A 19,306-nucleotide genomic window follows, 5' to 3' on the forward strand; every position below is an offset into this window, starting at 1 on the left:
ATCCTAGATTCACAACACCCCTTCCATCAGGCTTCTTTCAGAACCTAGACGAGCAAAAAACAGGAATGGTATTTCCTTCCGCAGAGCTTGTGACCTCCGTACCCCGTCTGTACTTCAGTTAGAGCTTGTCTTTGACCTTGGTCACTGGTCTCCCGGCTGGAACCCCTGAGGGGCGCACACCTCCAGAGTTCTGCCTCCAGCCATTTCCTGATGCTCCCTGCCCGAATCAGTCTTTGTCCTCTCACTTTGGGGTGTCAGTAAGCACCGATCACAGGGCCGCGGTGCTGCTTCCCTGCGCCGATGGGTTCCAGCCCCACGTGAGTGTTGACTCGGGGACTGGCCCAAGCCTCGGCCCACCGAATTCTCTCTCTCTCCAACCCCACGGCAGAAGACCAAGACACCGGGCTGGAGAAATGGACTGGCCAGCCGGCCGGAGATCACACGGCTGGTCCAGGCGGCCCAGCTGGACCCCAGCTCGGAGGCCTCTGGTTCCAAAGCTCCTGCTTCCAACCGCCCAGCTAAGCTCCCAGCCTACCCTCCGTGCTGAGCTGAATGCCGGGGCAGCGAGTCCGACAAGTGGCACAAGAGATGAAATTGGGCCTCTCTTTGACCTTCAGGCCTTTAGCTTCTGATGATAAAAATGGCCGGGTCCCTCTGCCTTGGTTCTTGCAACTAACTTATCCCCAAGGCCTGGCTGCTACAGGAACGACCCAGGACAGGGACAGCAAGGCAACCCCAGAATGGCATGGCTTCTTTCCCCCTTTGTCCGTCAACAGGCATGACTCGTGCCTCCCATCCCTCTTCCCTCTTCTCCACCCTCAAGGAAAAATAAGTAACCCAAACACGGAAAGATAAAGGAGAAGGCCCAGCATTGGTTACACCCATCGACTCATCAGGCAGTGAGCACACAGCTCATGGCACACAGAGAGGAAGTAACTAGAAGGCGGCCAGCAGGGGCAGCCCAGTTCTTGCTGTGTTTCCCACATCTGAGGGGGTTGGCAGCAAACACACGGTCTCAGCTTCCTTCTCAACCCTTCAACAGAACCCCCTGAATGGACAGAAGCTGCCTGCCCCGCTCCTTGGAGAGTGGGTTCTCCTGCATCTAGCTCCTGGTGGGGGAGCTGCCTTTCTGCTGGGGAAAAGCAGGTATTTCTACCCTCATTTTGTAGACAGTTAAACTGAGGCCCACACAATGGTGCCTGGAATCTACAATCTTGACAGCTAGACCACTGGCTACTGGGAGCTGGAAGCCAAACCGAAAATATGTTTTGACTGGAATGTTGTGGTAAGCCAGTTTCAGGCATCAACTCGGGTTAAATGCATGCAAACATGGTGGGCATGTGCAACACCCCTGCAGATGTAAACAGTTACATGGAGAGAAGTGGGGACCAGATCGCAGCTGATGGCTTTCCTGGACTTTGCCACCATTCCCACATCTTCAAACCAATATCGCAAACAGATCTGGGCTTTGAGAAGAATTTAAACTATGACCAGACTGTGGTCTAGACAAATGGCAAAGCTGGAGGACTCACTGTCTCCTAGTCGGTTTCTGAAGGTGGACAGAAACATTCAACGGGCATTTCCTGCGCTCACCTCACCTCTGTCCCTCAGCCTGCACATTAGTAAAATGGTGACAATAATGGTTCAGAGCAGCGTTTCTGGAACCAGATGGCTTGGTTCAAACCCTGGCTCTGTCCTTATTAGTGGCCTGACCCTGGCGAGTCATTTCCCTGGCCTCATGTGAAATACTCATCTCCTAGGGCTGCTGTGAATTTCCATGAGGAGCAGACGTGAAGCTCCAAGAAGGGGACTGGCACAGGGTTAGCCCTCAGCAAATAACTGGCTGCAGCCGCTGATGCCCTCGTGGAGCATTCCAACCCCACAGAGGGTCAGGATGAGCTTCCCAAGTCTCCCACAGACCTAGAGCAGACACCAGCCACTTGGTGGGAGGTGCACAAGGCTCTGGAGCCTTTCAGGACTGTAGGGCAGCATTTCTGCAACCAGACAGCTTGGTTCAAACCCCGGCTCTGTCCTTTATTAGTGGCCTGACCCTGGGGAGTCATCTCTGTCCTCATGTGGAGATCCTTGAAATACTCATCTTGTAGGGCTGCTGTGAAATTCCATGAGTAACAGAAGTGAAGCACAAATCCATATAACTCACTCCTGATTTTTCTCCATCCCACTGAGCAGCTGCTCCAGGAAGAAATAAAATATGCTTTGCATGCTTTAAATGTTTTGCTTATGAAAACTGGCAGGGCTGCCTTTCTAGATTGTTTAGCAATAAAGTCACTAACGAGCACCGTTGGAGCTGGAGCCCTGCTCTCATCGGGTGGGGGTGGGGAGGGAAGGCTGTCTGCCAGCGCCGGGGCCACTGGGGCTTCCAGAAGGCGCCATCTGGGATTTCTCAAAGGGGCACCGGGATCACATCTTGGTGTCCTGATGTGAAATCAGATCCTCCCTCTGTAAGCCAAGCCTCAAGTGAGTGGGGGGCAGGGGGAGGGCTCTTCCGGCCAGAGACATTTTTCCCACACTCCAAGGGCGCCCCGGTTTCCAGCCAATAGAGTTAATTGAAAAATTACCTTCGGCTGAGAAAGAACAGATCCAGGCCATGGGGAAAGGGGCTCACAGGAAACCCTATGTGGTCCAGCACAACTGGACCCCAAAAGACTGTAGCTGGGAGCCTGGAGCTGTGCTCAGCATTCCAGGGATGTGGAACCCGTTTATGTCCTGGGCACACATCCCATGCAAACTCCCAGCCACCTCGGAGGGGAGCACTAGTCCTGCTTTATAGGTTAAGAAATGAAGGCACAGAGAGTAAGAGGCTTGTCCAAGGGCATGAACCTGGGAAGAAGGCCGCAGATCCACCAGGCAGTCTGTTCCCAATGTGCAGTTCTTCTTCCCAGGATGCTCTTCTGTGACAACCTTCCCCAAACCCCAATCCCACCAACATGACTCCAAAGGAAGCATAGATTGCAGACCTGTTAGCAAGGCTGCAAGAAGCTTTCAGCTCGGTCCAGAACAGAACAGGGCCTTCCCGTGCAGAAGGCATCACTTCGGGGGTAGATACTGCTGAACTGAATATAGTGCTTTTAATCCTTTCTTCCAAGTGCTCTCACCTCTATTATATTTATCATCTCAGTCCCTTGGGAGATCACAACAGTGGGTTTTCCTGTCCTTACTTAGGACAGTCAACCCAAGGCCCAACGAACAGCACCATGACTCACCCTGGCCCCAGCCCACCCCTCCTGTGCAGACTCGTGGAGGCAATCCTGCCTCTTCATATTGTATATCTGTTCCAGTCCTCCGAGGTCCTTCTTTGTTCAAACGGCCAGAGGTGCCCCAAATTCCAGAGTGGTAAGCCCTGTTTCGTGGCTTCCAAGAGCTTCACAGTAGACCAAAGGGGGCCCCATCACTGTGTCCTTCCTCCCATCACATTACAACCTTCCGGGCTAAAAAGGAACAAAGCCGATTTTAAAAAGCACCCTAATTTCACCAAGGAAGTTTCACCTATAGTCAAGTCCCAGAAACGTGGGCTTTCTGGGGGGAGGGAACAGTAGATGAGGAGGACAAACTCAAGCCCCCTGAGTTACTGCTGTGTCTGAGGATAGACCTTCCTCACCTCCTACTCCCCTCAAGAAATCTCCATCCTCCACAGAAGCTGCCTGTCTGACCCCAGCTTTGGCAGATGCCCACTGAGCCCTGTGGCTGCCAGGCAGTGTGGCCTAGTGGTTAGAAACACATCCGAGGAGCAAGGAGGTCTGGGGGCTTCAGTCCCAGTCGCTTACCAGCTCCATGACCTTGGGAAGGTCATTTCACCTCTCTGTGCCTCACTCCCTCGCCTATAAAATGGGGTCATAAGAATGTCTGCTTTAGAGGGTTGTTTAGAGGATCAAACAGGTAACTGCAGTGCTAAGTACACGGCAACTCCTTTCCTTCCTCTTCCCTTCTGGGAGCCCCCATCTTTCAGTTCAGAGATCAGCCCCTGCCCAGCAGTCTTGTCCCTGGACCTCCAGGGACTCTGTTGACCTGAACCTCCAGGAAGAACATTCTGTGAGTGGCGCTCACAGCAGTAGGGAGCTGGTTCCTGAGTGAAGTGGCCCATGAGACCTGGAGCCTCAGGCACTAGAACACCCCTCTATTTTGCCATCTGCACCCCAATCCCCTTGCTTTCTCCAGATTATGGACTGGAAAAGGTACAGGTCTAACTTTTCTTCCTGCTTTGAGCCTCTGCTGACTTGCCACCAAACATTTCCCAGTGTGTCTGGCACATTTTTGACTCACAAAGGTCAAATGCTGCCTCCACTCTGTGCACTGCCTCTTGGGAGAGCAGAGGAGAAAACTATTTGAAAAATGTAAATTGAAAAAACTCCACAGCCTTCAGCCACCCCCCACCGCCGCCCTTGCATACACACGCACGTGTGCTGCTCACGCCCAGTTTGAGAAAACACATGACCACTGTGGTTGTAACAAGGAGGAGGACAAAGTCAGTGCAGAATTTTGACAGAGACTAGTTTCTAGGTTGTTTTCCTGGGAGGATTATAAGTGACCCTGACAACCTAAACCCTTGTCCTCTGGACAAGAGGCCAACTCTCATACTGGACAGCATCATTCCACCTCCTTCTGGAGCTAGCATGGCCCTGGCCTAAGACCTGAGAAGTGTTTCTTGAGGTGCACAAGCCCATGGCAACTTTGACCAGACCAATGCCCCCACCCCCACCCCAACCCGCACTCTCCCAGACAGGTGTTTTCATGAACAAACATGATTTTCCTTGAAGCCCCAACAGCCCACCCCTCCCACACACACTGGCCCCATCACCTGGGAGAAAACTGAGGATAAACCATTCTAATGACACTAACTAGAGAAGAGCAGGTTCTAGGTTTGGCTGCTGCAGAATCAGTGTTCGGACCGAACAAAGGAATGAGAGGAGCAAGTGGGAGGCCCACTGGATGTGAAGTTCTTGGAGCAGGTGACAGGTTTTTCTCTTAAGTCTGCCTCTTCCCACCCTAATCTCTTGAGCTGAACTTGTTCTAGATCTTTCCTCTTTTTTTCTCTCTCTACTCCTCCCACTTCTGCACACCTCAAAACATATCTCCCTTGAGCCTCTGGGCCTTAGGCCAATGTCCTCTTCCCTGACACATCTGAAATACGACTGATCACACGTGGCTCTTTGTGGGGTGAGGGGGGTGACAGATGATTGTAACCTGGGCTTACAGTCCTGGCACTGTGGTGTGAAACAAAACAAGGCACACAAATCACTACTGTGGCTTGTGGATGCTTCAGAACTGCTTCCACAGTTGGATAAAGCAGCTGAAAAATAAGCCAAATGAAGAAATGTTTCCTAATCAGGAGCAGGTGTTCCCATTGTAATTTGACTTGCAACAGGAAAAAGCCCTGTGTCCTGTGGGCTTGCGGCTGTGTCTCCCTGGAATTGCAGGCTGCTTGTCAGGCCAGGAAGGTCACCCACCCACCACCAGCGGTGGAGGTACATACACAGCTACAGCTGTTCCCCCAAATCCAAAGAGAACCCAACACAAGCCCTGGCTATTCTCCAGCCATGAAGTCCTGGGCAATGACACCCAGGGGACAAAAGGACACCAGCTGTGGTCCTCCTCCAGGTGACCAGACAGCATGGATTTCAGCAAGAGCAACTGGCAAGGCCAAAGAGTTTTCAGCTCTTTCATGAAAACTGACACAGGTAAATAACGCTGGTGCCCAGGAAATTGTCCCTGCTCCCAATCTCTGGAGAAAGTGATAAATCTCCTTCCAAATTAATGTTTGTGTGCACAACTGCAAAATGTAATTTTGGGGAAGTGGGGGTTGGGGGGAGGGAGCAGGAAACCAGACCCCAATCCACGCTGGTCTGGCCTGGTAGGTAGGAGGCTTGTTCAAGTTAAACATTTTCAGGCAGCGAAATGCAACCCGCCTTTTCAAACAGTCGGCATCTAACACATTCTCTCCACCTTTGCCCTCCTCCTCTGGCAATTTCCCTGCTGCCTGCAGTGTTCACAGGACCCTCTTGCCAAGAGGTGGGTAGTTGATTTGTCCATAGGTGCTGCTGATGAACCCCGAAAGGGGCATGCGAACCTGTCACTCGAGCCTCTGTGGGTTCCTTTTGGTCTAAGGGCATCGGCATGGGGGTGGGGCGTGCAGGGTGGCGGCAAAGGGAGATGGTGCCCGGATCCCACCCTGCTGGCGTGCCCGGGCTCCCGTGCCAGTGCCACCTGCCCTGACTGCATTCCACAGGCCCTTCTCCCTCCCTCCCTGCCCGCTCCCAGGGGGCCTGCCTGCTGTCTTTAGGCTCCTGCTGGGTCCTCTTAAACAAACATCAGGAGAGCCAGGGACACACAGCTCAATTTGGGAAACATTCTTCCCTTGGATGAGCCAAGGAAGATTCTGGAGCCAGCAGCTCTTTGTCCACCCTCTCAGAGGGCTCCCGGCGGGAGGTGAGAGAGCTGAGGCTGGCTAAGCTGGGCGGATCACAGCAAGGCGTCCTGTCCTTTCTGCGCACCCAGCATAATCTGCTCTGCTGGGGCTGGGAGGAAAGAGCCTGAGAAACGAGGCTGCCCAGGAAGATGTGTGGGTCCATGATGGCCGTCTTCTCCTGTCGGAGGCTCATCATGTTAAGAAACAGACTTACCATGAAAGACCCTCAAATGGTAGGACACGGGTCAGGAGTGGATGCCACAGGGAGATGGATTTGGGGCTCAATGTAAAGGTGAGTGAACACTTAAAACCAATCAGTAATGCCAAGAGCTGCCTTGGGAGGAAGTGAGTTTCCAGTTTGTGCCTGAGTTACCTACTTTCCTACAGCCCCTGGGAGAAAGCAGCTCTCCCTCCGCACCAGGTGCCCTGCATCCCTCCTCCCCCAGGCCCAGCTGAATGGACCAGATAGTCAGCTGATTAAGAGCCTGACAGATCACTGGTCAGGTGGGGACCAGTCAGAGGCTCGGCCTCCCAAGCACTGAAGGGACTGACGGGTTCTGCAAGAGAAGAGGGCCACGGGACCACAGGGCAGGGGTGCAAAGCAGAGAGAGACAGAAGACCCCTAGGGCAGAAACCCTGGGGAAGCAAGATGGAGAGAGGGATCTGGCTCAGGGCTCAGGGCTCCAGGCCCTGTCCCGAGGGATGGCCTGGCTGGTGAAGGCTCAGCCCCTGCCTTTGGAACCTGGCACCCATAAGGCCGCAAAGGGGCTCAAGCCCTAGGACTTCCCCAAGGCTAACTCCCGCTCCGATTCTGAGGCTTGTGCACCAACCTGTGCCCACTCCCTGACTCTGCCAGGGAGAACAAAGCCAAAAGCTCTGTCGTTGCTAAGAATCTCAGTACCCCTGTCAGGCAGAAGAGAGCCTGCTGGGCAGATATCCGCACGTGGGCGCTGCATCCTGTGGAGAGGCGAATTCTCTAGGCCAGCGCCAATGCACACCCCATGCTTAATAAACATCACTTTATTATCCAGTTGCAACCCATCCTATTTCACCTGGCATTGAAGGTGGCTTATCAATAAAGCAGCAGCAGCACCAAGCACAGAGCCATGTCAGCCACACCCTCTCGCTAAATTCTTACCTTCCTGGGCTGCCCACTCCCTGCCCTGTTGGCATCTGGCTGTGGGGTATGGATTCAGGTGACTGCTAAGGGGATCAATGAGTGCTTTCAAGGGAGATGGCCAAGCTCCAGACACAGGCTGGAAAATCCTATTCCCAACGGGAACCTTGAGAGAAGCCAGATGCTGTCTGGGATGTCCAGAGCACCAGCTGCTGCCACTGCTCATGGGGTGCTCCGCTCCATCAGCGATGCACCTCAGGGCTGGCAATGGGGGAGCCAGAGCAGGCATTTATGGAGGCCCACAAGGAAGCAGGCAGGGTACGAGGCACACTGGGGTGAAGGATGGGGGTAAACAGTGCCGTTCCATGCTACTGGGCCACACAGTTGCCTTGGGCCACACAGTTGCCTTAGAACTGGCATATGACCAAAGCCAATGATCAGTCCTGGGACTTCTGCTGGAAATACTGAGAATTAAAGACTCTTTATACTAGAGGTTCTGGAAAAGTAAATGTTGCTTAGACCTTTTAGGGACTGGCTTTGTCACCAGAAAGGGAAAGCCCCCAGAGGATAAATCACATATAGATGAAAGCAGAGACAGGAAACGACATCATTCGCGCCCCTGGATACAGCTATGCCTGAAGTTGTTAAACCTTTCATCTTTTCAGTTACAAGAGCCATTTATTTCCCTTTCTATGAGTTGGTTTCAGTTGTGTTTCTATGACTTGCAACTCAGTCCTGTAACAACCCACTGGGCAGGTGGAAGGAAAGTGGAAAGTGCAACAAATACAAACCTAGTTTGTTCACTCCTTCTTTCATTCTAACAATGAATCCCAAGCACAGACCTCTGTGAGCCTCTGATGCTGTCCTGAATGATGGGATCAAGTCTCCCTACTGCACAGGGTGTCCAGGGGGTTGACTGATCCCTCCAACCCCTGTCATCTTATCTTTAACATGTGAAGGCCAAGAGCACCAGGAAATCCACAGCCCTGGGAGAACCTGCTGTCAGGAACACCTGGGCAGAGTTCTCCCACATTTGCCCTCCGGCTGGAGTTTGCAGAAATGCCCATGACCCTCCAGCTTTGCATCGTCCTGGTCCAGCCCAGGGAGGCAGCCACAGGCACTCCCGCCAGGGCTGGGAGAAACCTTAGATCGACCTGAGGCTGGGCCTGGACGGGGGTGCCAGGCACCTCGGAGAGATAAGGTCCCCTTTGTGGCTCTTCACGTCAGACTCTAGCATGTACAGTTCAGGCTGGACACAATCGATGCCATGGAGTGGACTACAGCCGGGGACAGATGGTGGCCACCACGGGCTCCAGCCAGACTGCCTGGGTTGAATCCTGCCTCCTCTACCTCCAGGCTCTATGGTGGGTTATTAACTTCCTGGGCCTCAGTTATTTCATTGGTAAAATAGAGTGATAACAGGACTTAATTCATTTGGGTTGTTCAGTGCAGACGACCTGTAATGCAGGAGTTCTGAGCTCAGCTGAAGGTGACTTGGGGGACAGAGAAACAGCAGGGTCTTTTTAAACACTCTGGTCTGTTGGTCACTGGTTGGCAAATAGCAAGTCTCTAAAAAGGACCCAGTGGATGGGCAGCTGACCCTAGAAAGCAAGGTCAGCTCTGCCGGTGAGCAGGTCCAGCAAGTTAGCCGAGAAAACAGGAAGGTGAAGCTGGCGCGGGGTCAGGAGGAGAGCAGGGCTCAGCCCGAGAGGTCATCAGGGCTGGCTGCAGACCAGTCGCCCTGAAGAGGCAATCGCACAGGGCCACGTGGCTTTGGGGGAAGTCCCTGATGCCCACCCCAGGAGCCTGACGGAAGGGAAGAACAGCAGCTTGTCATTTCAAACATCCCTGCCTGAACACACAAGTAAAATCCCCTCTAACCGGATCTCACTTGGCTATGGTGCCCAATTAACTAGAACTTTGGCTTAGCCTTGAGGGCAAAGAGGCAAACAAAGACAAGACTAGTTGATGCAGTGGATTATTTTTTTTTTAACTCAAGTTGTGGGGGAGGTTGTGGGGCCAAATGCAACCACCGATCCAAAGGCGCTCAGGCTCTGAATAGGCTGCAGAAGCCCCAAATACCAGAGGGTGTCATCCGGGGCTCCTGCCCAGCTGACCAAGGCGGAAGCAGAAAGGGCTTTGAGGCGAGTTTCAATGGCATTAGAAACACAAAAGAGCTTTTTGGGATCTAGATTTCTGAAAATATCCTTAGCCTTAAGTACCATGAGGGCAGGGCTGTGTTTTATCTATGACTATCCCTGATAATTCTGAGGATTTCTGGTCATGGTGGGTGCAAGATAACTATTTGCAGAACAAATGAATGAATGCACTTCAAGGGCCCTACCACATTAAGAGATTCTGGAGATTGAAATGCAACTTGCCCACTTGTTTACAGAGACACAGTGACTGGGAACTGAGACCCCCCCCCCCCCCAAAGTAAAGATGGAAGGTGCCAGAGACCTCAGTCCTCCCACTTCAGTGTGGATCAGAATTACTTGGGAGGGTGGGACTTGTTTAAAATGCAGATTCTCAGGCCCATTCCCAGATATTTTTGATTGCCCAGGTCTTCTGGTATGGAGCCCAGGAAAGGACATTAAACACACCCAAGTTCCCAGGTGATTCTGACACAGGCGGTCCAATGGGCCACACCGAGAAACCTGGCAGTTTTTGGGGAACTCAGTGGAAAAACAAACATCAGAGGCTTTCTAAGCTGTGACATGCCATGGAAACATCCATTAGTCTCCTGCCTTGACTCGTCCAAGGCTCGCCGCAATGTCTAATAGGGCACCCACTAACCACAGTGGCCTTTTATGGTTGTAAATTTTAAAATTCATGTCTGCAGGTGCACCAGCCACATTTCAAGTTCAGGGACTGCCACACTAAACAGCACTGAGGTAGAACATTTTCCATCTTGCATAAAGTTCTATTAGACGGCACTGGCCGCGATAGATGACGCTGGGCCTGCCTCTACTTCCCCTCCTCTAAAAAGGGGCTCCTTCCTGGGTTATATGTAGCTGGGGTGCCAGAGAGAGATGAGACTCCATCTATTTCCACCCCTGTGCCCGCTGGTGGGAGAAGGCAGCTGAGCTTGGCAGGGACGCAGCCACATCAGCCCTAGAACCCAAGAGGAGGGAGCCTCTGTCCCTGCTGAGGGAACGCCAGGGATGCAAGCTTCCCTCTGAGCTGGCTGCTAGGAGGAGGGTGGGAGGGTTGCGGGGTGGAGCGGTGGAAATGAGGGCAAGCCTGGCAAGAGGCTGGCGAGGACGGAACGAGGCCTTCCCCGAGAATTGGCATGACAGGAGCTGGATCAAATGCTTGAGGCTGACAGGCAGCAGGGAGTACCCAGGGTGACGAGCGGCTGCAGAGTCACAGGGCCGACTGGTCCACCCTCCCTGCCCTAGTCTAAAAGGAGAGATGGAGGCAGCATCTGGTGGTCTGGATGGGAAGAGGAGGAGTTGCCATCTGCCCTCATTACCCCAGGCTGAAGGAATCTTCTGATACCCAAGGGACACACCCAGTCAGGCTTGGTTACCTCCACTGCTGGAGGACTCATTACCTCCAATTGCAGCCCATCCTGTTGCTGAACAGAAAATCTCTATGCCACAGGAAATGGTGTCTCCCTGCACCTGTAAACATCAGCAGTCCTCAGCCCAAGGCAGATCCCCTTGCAAGGGTGGTTCTTAAACTTAGTAGTGTAAATATACTACGGAAAACAAACCTTAAAAAACGACCAAGCAATTCTCTGCCAAAGAAAGATACATCAAAACAAAAACAAACATACAAGAATAATGTGTTCAGGTATCACAGTGACAGAGACATAACAGTGTACTGGTTTTAATCACAGAAAAAAGGTAACTGAATTTATTTCTCCCCCGTATCTTCCCAGCACACCTGTGAGGTGGCCGTGTTTTAAGGAAGTGTAAGGAACACTGGTGGTGAAGTAACTAGGAAAGGGTATCTCCAGGTGTGGTCGTGGGCCCACCGGTGCCGGGTGAAGGCGTGGGGAGGGAGGGGATGGGATGCTAAAAGTGCAGGGTCTCAAACTCCACCCTGGACCCTTGGAATCGATCTCTGGAGGAGGGATCTGGAATCTGCACTGATCCTGCAGTTCCGCTCTTTCTTAGTCTCCCTCAGAAGGGAGGCCACTGGCAGAGTCTCTCCCACCACCAGGCCCTGGGCTTCCCACACCAAACGATATAAAGATACAAATCCCCCCACGTGGCTCTCCTCTACACTGTGGTTATGGGCTGAGAGATGCGAAGAGGAAGCCCGGACAAGCTACTCGGATGAACACGTCTGCCACGTGCAAAAGGTAGACCCAGTGGCAGAAGGGGTGCGGGCTGGGCAGGGAGGCTGGGGGCCCTGGCCCCACAGGTGCTCTGGGCTCCAAGCCTCAACTGTCTGAAGGAATCATGGGTTAAGAGTTTGGTCTCCTGTCTCGTTAGCACCTAGCCCAGTGCCTGGCTCATCAGGGACTCATGGAGTAAGGAATATTAGTTGGACGGAAGGCACTGGAATGCTGGGGGCAGCCAGGCATGCGCCTGAGCACCCTGCCTCACAGTCTCACTCTGGCTGCTCTCTCTTCCCGGGACAGTCTCATGAGTTTACAGATATACATGTGCCTCGTTCTGACAGATTCTAAGAACAGGCGGGCAGGGGCCCAGGTATGAACAGAAAAAAAAAAGGGGGATGTAAGTCGGATGTCCATCTACCTTAGTGTCCGCTCCACAACACCTGCGGAAGTAAACAGGATGTGCTAATAAAGACCCCAGGACAAGAATAAAATTTGCCCAATCCCAGAAAGGCAAAATGCAGAGCTTCTGAAAGTCAGACCCACCCAGGGCACTGCGTAAAAATGCAGATTCCTGGGCCCCTCCCCAGACTAACAGAACCAGAATCTGGAGGTGGAGCCCAAGAATCCGCATACCAGCTAACAAGCAGCTCAGGCCACGGTGAAGCCCAGAAAACCTTTAATGGGCCAGAGGAGGTGAGGGCAGAGGACAGAGTGAAAACTCCCAGATCTGCCGAGGCAGCCACGTGCCCCTGTAAGTTTTCACATCGGGCCCAGGAAGCCACCCCACCTGACATCTTGGAGTAAGGTCCCTTCCCAGCTCAGCGCCCCAGTTTCCCCACCGGCAGAGTGGGTTGACCCCATCCCTGCTGAGGTCTCCCTCTCAGGGTTGGGCACTCCAGGAGCCCAGATGGCTGGCATGGAACTCCACACCTAGGGCCAAGGCCGCTGGGGCAGGGGGGCAGGGCCAGAGTCTCCTGCAGACGAGGGAGAGGCTCTGGGCTTCAGGGGCCCTCGCTCCCAACTCCCTGCAGCTGATTGGACATCAGCCCACCAAAGATGCCAGGGAGAAAACCCCAGCACACTAGCATCTCAACCTCCACTCTGTGCCCTGGAGGCCCTTGGGGAGTTGTCAGCTGATGGAGGAAACCATGGTGGGGAGAAAGCAACGGTCTTGGGGTGGGCTGCATGGCATCTGGGAATAGCCACTTATGACAGCCCCTTTAAGCTGACGCCGTCTCATCTGTAAGATGGGGAGAACACAGGCCCAACAGGAAAGCATGGAAAAAAGGACATGGCTCCTGGTCGGTCCTCAGGAAGTGACTCTTCTTCATTAACAGGACCTTACCGAACTAAAACACATCTTCCTCCCTGCCTGGCACCCAGCGCTTCAAAGTTAGGTGTGCATGGTGAGTCTGAGCTGTGAGGTGAGGGAGTCAAGTATACAACAAATAGCAGCTATTGTTTTCACTTCTCGTTGGGCCCTAGGGAGAGCTTTCTGAAGCTTCTGTACAATTAAAAGGTACAGAGCACGCTCAATGCCTCTGATCAAGTTGCAGCCCAAACTAGTCCAGAGCCTGAGTCAGCCTCCAAATCCAGGCAGCAATGAGAAAAGACGCCGTCAGCACCTGTGGGGCGGTCACCGGGTGGTGGGTGTCCCCACTGCAGTTGCCAAAGCCCAGCATGTACACCAGGGACCCCCACCACCACTGTGGATCCCCAGGCTCTCCTTCTCCTAGGCCCATGGCACCAGGTGGGATCACACCTACCTGTCACACCCTTCTGGCTGTTAATTTCTTCTAAGCATGGGGCGGTTGCTGTACCTGATGGACGCATGCCACCCAGCCAGGGCTCCCTGCCATTGTTAAAATCTGTGTTCTCTAGCTGGCTTTTCTCGAAGGCTTCCCAACAGCAGAGAAGAGAGAGCCTGCAGTCCCCAGCTTTGTGCTGGCTGCCCTGGGGCTGCAGAGAGGCTGCTCCTTAGGAACAGGAGGCAATTCTGACTTCCCTCCCCAGGAGGCACTCATCTGGCACGCTCAACCCAAGCTGCATTTACGGAGAGTAGGGCCATAAAGAATTACTAAACACATGCTCATGCACAACTTATAACCACGGCTTGGCATCCTCTCTGGAGTGTTTATAGCCCTTGGTGACTCAGGGCAAACACAGATCCCCACAGCGATGGCTTTGGCTGGCTTTAATGACATGTAGAGAGGTTTACCAGCTGGGGCTACACTTTGTGTACCCACAGATGGACCTGATTTTCCACTTTTGCCAACCTGCCCTGTTACCGACTGAAGGCTAGCTTCTCCGGGGTGGTGGGTGATTATTTTACTTGAGCCACGTGCTCGGTTGACATGACTGGAAGGGGAGTAAGCCCATCTCTCCCCAGGACGGCTGGAGGGTCCTGGAAACAGTCCTGTTAACTCAACTGGAATATTACAAAGAACAGAAAGAGTGCATGATGGCCACCATGGAAATCTCCTGATGACTCAAAAGGCCAAACAGCAGCCAGCAGTCCTTCAGAGGCACCTGTTTAAAGATCAAATCTCAATATTCCCTACTTCAAAAATTAAAAAAAAAAAAAAACATATAAGTGTATGTGTGTGTACCTATCTATAGCATATACAGCACATATATTATCTCTAGATTGATCTATCTATTCTTAGAACTCTGAATAAAGGGGAATTCTGCCTTCCCTTAGGTCATTGGTAGCATCAGGACGCACATGTATGAAGGATGCTGAATCACAGAGATTTTGACCAATCTTTCCAACAACTCTGAAATGTGTAATAGAATCCCCATTTTACAGAAGGGTAAACGGAGGCCCAGGAAGTTTACAGACCTGGGCAATTCCAAGCAGGGTTGCTTGATTCCAAAGCTGCTGTGCTGTACCCGCTACGGGGTGCCACCTTCTCTGGCAGAAGGACAGTTCAGTCCATCTCACAGAACAGCCTCATGGGGTGGGTGGGGGGGTCACAGGTCAAAACCTCCCTGGGGATACCAATCCAACCCTTTTCAACAGCACTGGCTTACATTCCTCATCTTCGAGCAGGGCCAAGCCCTGACCTACCCCCATCCCACCCACTAGTCAACAATGTTCATGCCAAACCCACCCCTCGGTCCTGGTGGGCGGCTAACAGCATCCCTGAAGCCAAGGTGGAGATTTCATCTCATCACCGATGCCCGCAGAAGTCTTTTCAGAAAGGATAACAGACTTACTACTGAAATGGCTAAAGGCACAAAGATAAGCAAATGCTTGGGTTGCTTAAAACAAGGAATGTCAAGAGAAGACAATTGTTTTTTAAGGATAAAAATTTAAAGTTAAAAAACAGATCTGGAACTTAATAGGGTTCTACCTTCTTATGATCAACTGATCAATACAGCGTCTCTCCACACAATTTGGGGGTCGACAATCAGATAAGTGCCTGGCTGGGGCATCTGCTGGCTGTGCGAACTTGGGCAAGTCACTGAACTTTTCCGAGGGCCACCTGTAAAGGGAGTAGAAACTGCCCCTGCCCCTGAGGTGCAGGGAGGACTGAATGAGACAAAATGCACTGTGTTTGGTTAGTGCCACGTGTGGCTCCCGGTGCTGTGTCTTGCCCTTGGAGGGCACGGTGCCAGGAGCCACACAAGATACACGACAGCCTCCGTCCTCCCAGATTTATTTAATGTGGGGGAAGGAAGGGCAGGAAGAGATAACACAAATGGCTCAAATAAAAGGTACTGAGTGTGAAAAAGCTCTGATTTCCCACCCACTTTTAAAAAAAATGACGAGATTAGTTTAGCTGACACCCTCTTGCCTTAGGGACTTGGCAATCCTGCCCCCTCACTTCATTTGTTCCCTCTCTGACCACCCACTCCCAGCTCCCATCACGCTAGCTAACTCCTCACCTGGCTTCCTTTTGTCTTGGTAACACTTAACCACCCCCTGACTCATCCCGTGTGCGTTTGCTTACTGAAAATCTCCCCCCATGGGACAGAAGGTCCATGGAAACAAGGGCTGCAGTGGTCTCACCTACTGCTCCAGCCCTGGTGTAAACAGTGGCACCTGCCTAGGGGTAGATGCTCAATGAGTGTGAGTGAATGAATGAACACCCAAAGACCAAACACCCCAATTCCCCCTCCAGGTCTGAAGCCCATCGGTGAGCACCCTGGTTCCCTCTGCGGCTGGCTGGGTGACCCACGCTCGGAAGGCTTTATTCCCATGGCACCAACAGGGACACCGAGTGAAGGAGCATCTCATGGTCAAACAGAGTTGTGGTAAGACAACCAGGTGCAGACAAACAGGTGGCCAATTTCCACGTGTCCAGCTACAGGCCCTGCCCCAGCGTTTCCACCTGCTGAGTCTGGTGGAAAGACCTTTAACCTCTCCAGTCATTCTACCCTGGTCTACCCTGGAGGCCAGGCTGACCAGAGGCCAGGAGCGGCCCACCACCCTCCTGATTAGGACACCTTCCCTCAGCAATGTCGAGATGTTCGAGGCCTCCACCCACCAAGCCAGCGTCCCAGCTCCCCTTTGCATCCTCTACCCGTCTCAAAGTGCCAATCCCCAACTGGACACCAACTGGACACCTCCTTCAGCTCCTTGAGTGAGTCACCTCGTGGCGTGGCTGAAGTATTTATTTTAGCAACAATTTCAGCTTGCAGGTCTAAGTCAGAGGAGTTCGCATTGACCTCCCAGAGGAAACCCCTTGTGATGGCCAATAGTTTGAGAAACCATTTCCATGGTGCTCTCCTCAGTGCCTCGCCATCAGGAAGTTCTCAGAAACTGCTTTAAGAAGCAGAGACCAGAAAAGGGTGAGGGGTGGTGGGCTGGGGGTGGGGAGAGAACTCAGAACCTTCCAGTTTAGCTGCTGGTTTGATCCAGTCTCATGCCAGTGATGTTATTGGGAAATGAGATCTCCAAGGCTCTCTGCCCTAAAGGGATACACCAAGAGGGCCACGGAACTATAACCACCCCCAGACCTCAGAGACAGGCGCTTCTTGGCTACACCATGTCATTAGGCCATTGTTACTATGAACCAGCAAACAGAGTCTATACAGAGACAAAGTAAACAGATAATATCTCCACCCAGCCATCTTGTATATATGTTTACATAATAACAACTTCCACTGATACAACACTCAGCCTGGGATCACTTAAATATTTTACAGACCAGATAAAAGTCAACTAGATCTGGCTCATGAGAGTGGCGGTGAAGCAGGTAGTGTCCTTTCCTAATGAGATGCTGAGTCAATGGGACACTGAGGGGTAACCCAGCAGTGTGTAATGTCGTGAGAAGTTGACAAGTAACATCGATCGAGCATCTACTTTAGGTAAACTGAGTCTCAAAAAGACGTTTGCGCAAGCTCTCCTAACTGCTTACTCTTTGTCTCTAGGCTGTTTTACACCAAGCTATCTTGGACTCCAACTGCTGCACGTGGGGAAGAGGCGGACAAAGTAAAACTCCAATCTTGGGCAGAGGAAGTACTGGGCACTGCTGCCTGGAGGCAGTGTGCCAGGGGGCTGCTTGTTGGAGTGCCTCTGCTTCAGCCCTTGTGGGCACATTTAATCTCAGACACATGGCTTGGCAGAGACTCATAATTCCAAAGCAAGACCAAAGTTCCTTGCTCCACCTTTGGGGTCCTGTAAGGGGGCCACCAGGTTGGGCCTATTTCTAGCAGCCCCGTCCCTGGGGCCGCAGCTCAACTCATTAGAGCAGTCAGGTTGGGTGTCCGCCAGTTGCAGGATCCCAGTCCCTGGAATTCCATCTCTTAGGGAGATCAATACAGGCAGGCTGGAATTTGGGGGCTTTTTCTCAGAGGAAAGGAATAATTATTAGGTAAACAAGCACAGTGCTCCCCAGCTGGTGAGCCTACTGGCTACAAGAGGCATTCTGGTAACAAGGCTTTAGGTTTCCATAGACAAAATCTGGAATTCCAGCACCCCGACTTTGGGGCTGGGAGACCTTGAGCAAGTTGTTTAATCTCCCAGTGCTTTCTGTCCTCACCTGCATAGAGATAACACAGCCTCGCTCCAAGGACTGACATGAGGATTTAAGGCACGTAAATTACTGGCACACAATAGGCGTTCAAGAAACAAAATAATTATGTTGTGCCCCCACCCTATTTTCCTGGAAAAAGTATTCGGAACTTCAGATTGGCACAGCCTTCTCAGAAAAGCTCTTGTCCGGGATCTAGATTTCTTCCTACTTAAAGTCCAGTCAATCCAGGGGTCCCTGAAGCCTCCCCCATCTCCGAACCCGGGAGCGGAAAACATCTGAGACCGAAACGCTAGAGAATGGGCGCACCCACGCGGAAGATATTAACACTAAAATGCTGTCCCCCGCTTGGGGCGGATTAGCCAACCACACGCAATTAGATCACTGCGTTTGTGTCTCCACCGCTGCAATTTCTCTTCCTGCATTACTCGGAGTTCAAGTGCTTGGGGAAAGCAGCAATCTCTCGCTCCTAGCAAATACCATCACCAATTTTCTCTTGCAGGGGCGGCTGTAAAGGGGCGCGCTCCTCGGCCCTTTATGGGGCTGGCAGGTGGGTTACAGGTGCGGGCGCAGAGGGCCGCCCCAACTTGCGCGGGGCTGGCCCATTTCCCACGCTTCCGAAAACAGGCGCGAGGTCGGGTCGGGTGCGGAGCTCGGGTCCAGGCGTCGCCGGACTGCAGGGCTCTGGCAGGCGTAGCCTTTGCTCTCCGGCTTCAATCCTCTCCGGCTGGCTCGCGCTGGAAAGCCGGGGAGCACCGAGCGCTCCCCTCGCCCCTTGTGGGAGAACTAACTCCGTGTCCCGCGCGTCTCCCCCCTGCACCCCGCCCCGCGCTCGGCGCTCCGAGAGCAGCGAGAACTTTGCCACCCGCGGCTTCCCGAGTCCCGGGCGGGAGCGCCCCCGCGCGCCCGGCCCCGGCGGCTCCTTGGGCCTGCGGCCGGGCCGCCTCCCCTCTCGGCGCGCACCTACCCGGCTGGCTGCAGTCGCCATCCGCTCGAATCAGGGGCACCCCGGCGCGGGGTCGATCGTCGGGCCCCGCCGCGTCGGCACACAACCCGCAGGCGGCGGGCCCCGCGAGGCGCTCGGGCCCGGGCCCGGCCCCGCAGGAAGGCGCCGGCTCGCCCTGCGCGGCGAGCTGGCGGACGCGCTCCCAGGTGCCCGAGTCGGCCGCCCGCATGCCGCTGGCCGGGGGGGCGCTGCCCGCGGCGGGGAAGCGGGCGGGCGCCGGCCCGCGGGGGCTCCGACGGCGGGCGCCGGGTCACGTCCCCCGGGGCCGCCGCCGCATCGGGGCGCAGCCGAGCGCCGCCCCCGCCGCCCCGCCCGGCCGCCAGCGCGCACCAGACCGGGGCTCTCTGTCCAGCCGGACTCCGAGCCGTCCGCGGCCGCCGCACGCGAGGAATTCGGCCGCGGAGCCTCTCACGTGGGAACGGCTCTCACTCCCGCGGCTCCTCCCCCGGCTCCTTCCGGGCTGGCGAGGGCCGGCCGCTCGCCC

General features: G+C 53.7%; 1 protein-coding gene across 7 annotated transcripts in view; it reads right to left on the reverse strand.

Annotated features, from left to right (window-relative positions):
* Window positions 1–19,306, reverse strand: part of KAZN (kazrin, periplakin interacting protein) — an 857,604-nt gene that overhangs the window by 145,333 nt on the left and 692,965 nt on the right. The window contains exon 1 of one of the 7 annotated variants that reach the window (XM_037828475.1): window positions 18,784–19,265. The exons of 5 other annotated variants lie outside the window; for them this stretch is intronic. In XM_037828475.1, coding sequence (XP_037684403.1) covers window positions 18,784–18,991 — 208 coding nt within the window. In that variant the 5' untranslated portion in view covers window positions 18,992–19,265. Of the gene's footprint in view, window positions 1–18,783; window positions 19,266–19,306 lie in introns of those variants that run through there. One more of the 7 variants, XM_037828476.1, reaches the window with a different exon arrangement.

Source organism: Choloepus didactylus, chromosome 2, assembly GCF_015220235.1.
Source record: "Choloepus didactylus isolate mChoDid1 chromosome 2, mChoDid1.pri, whole genome shotgun sequence".
NCBI lineage: Eukaryota > Metazoa > Chordata > Mammalia > Pilosa > Megalonychidae > Choloepus > Choloepus didactylus.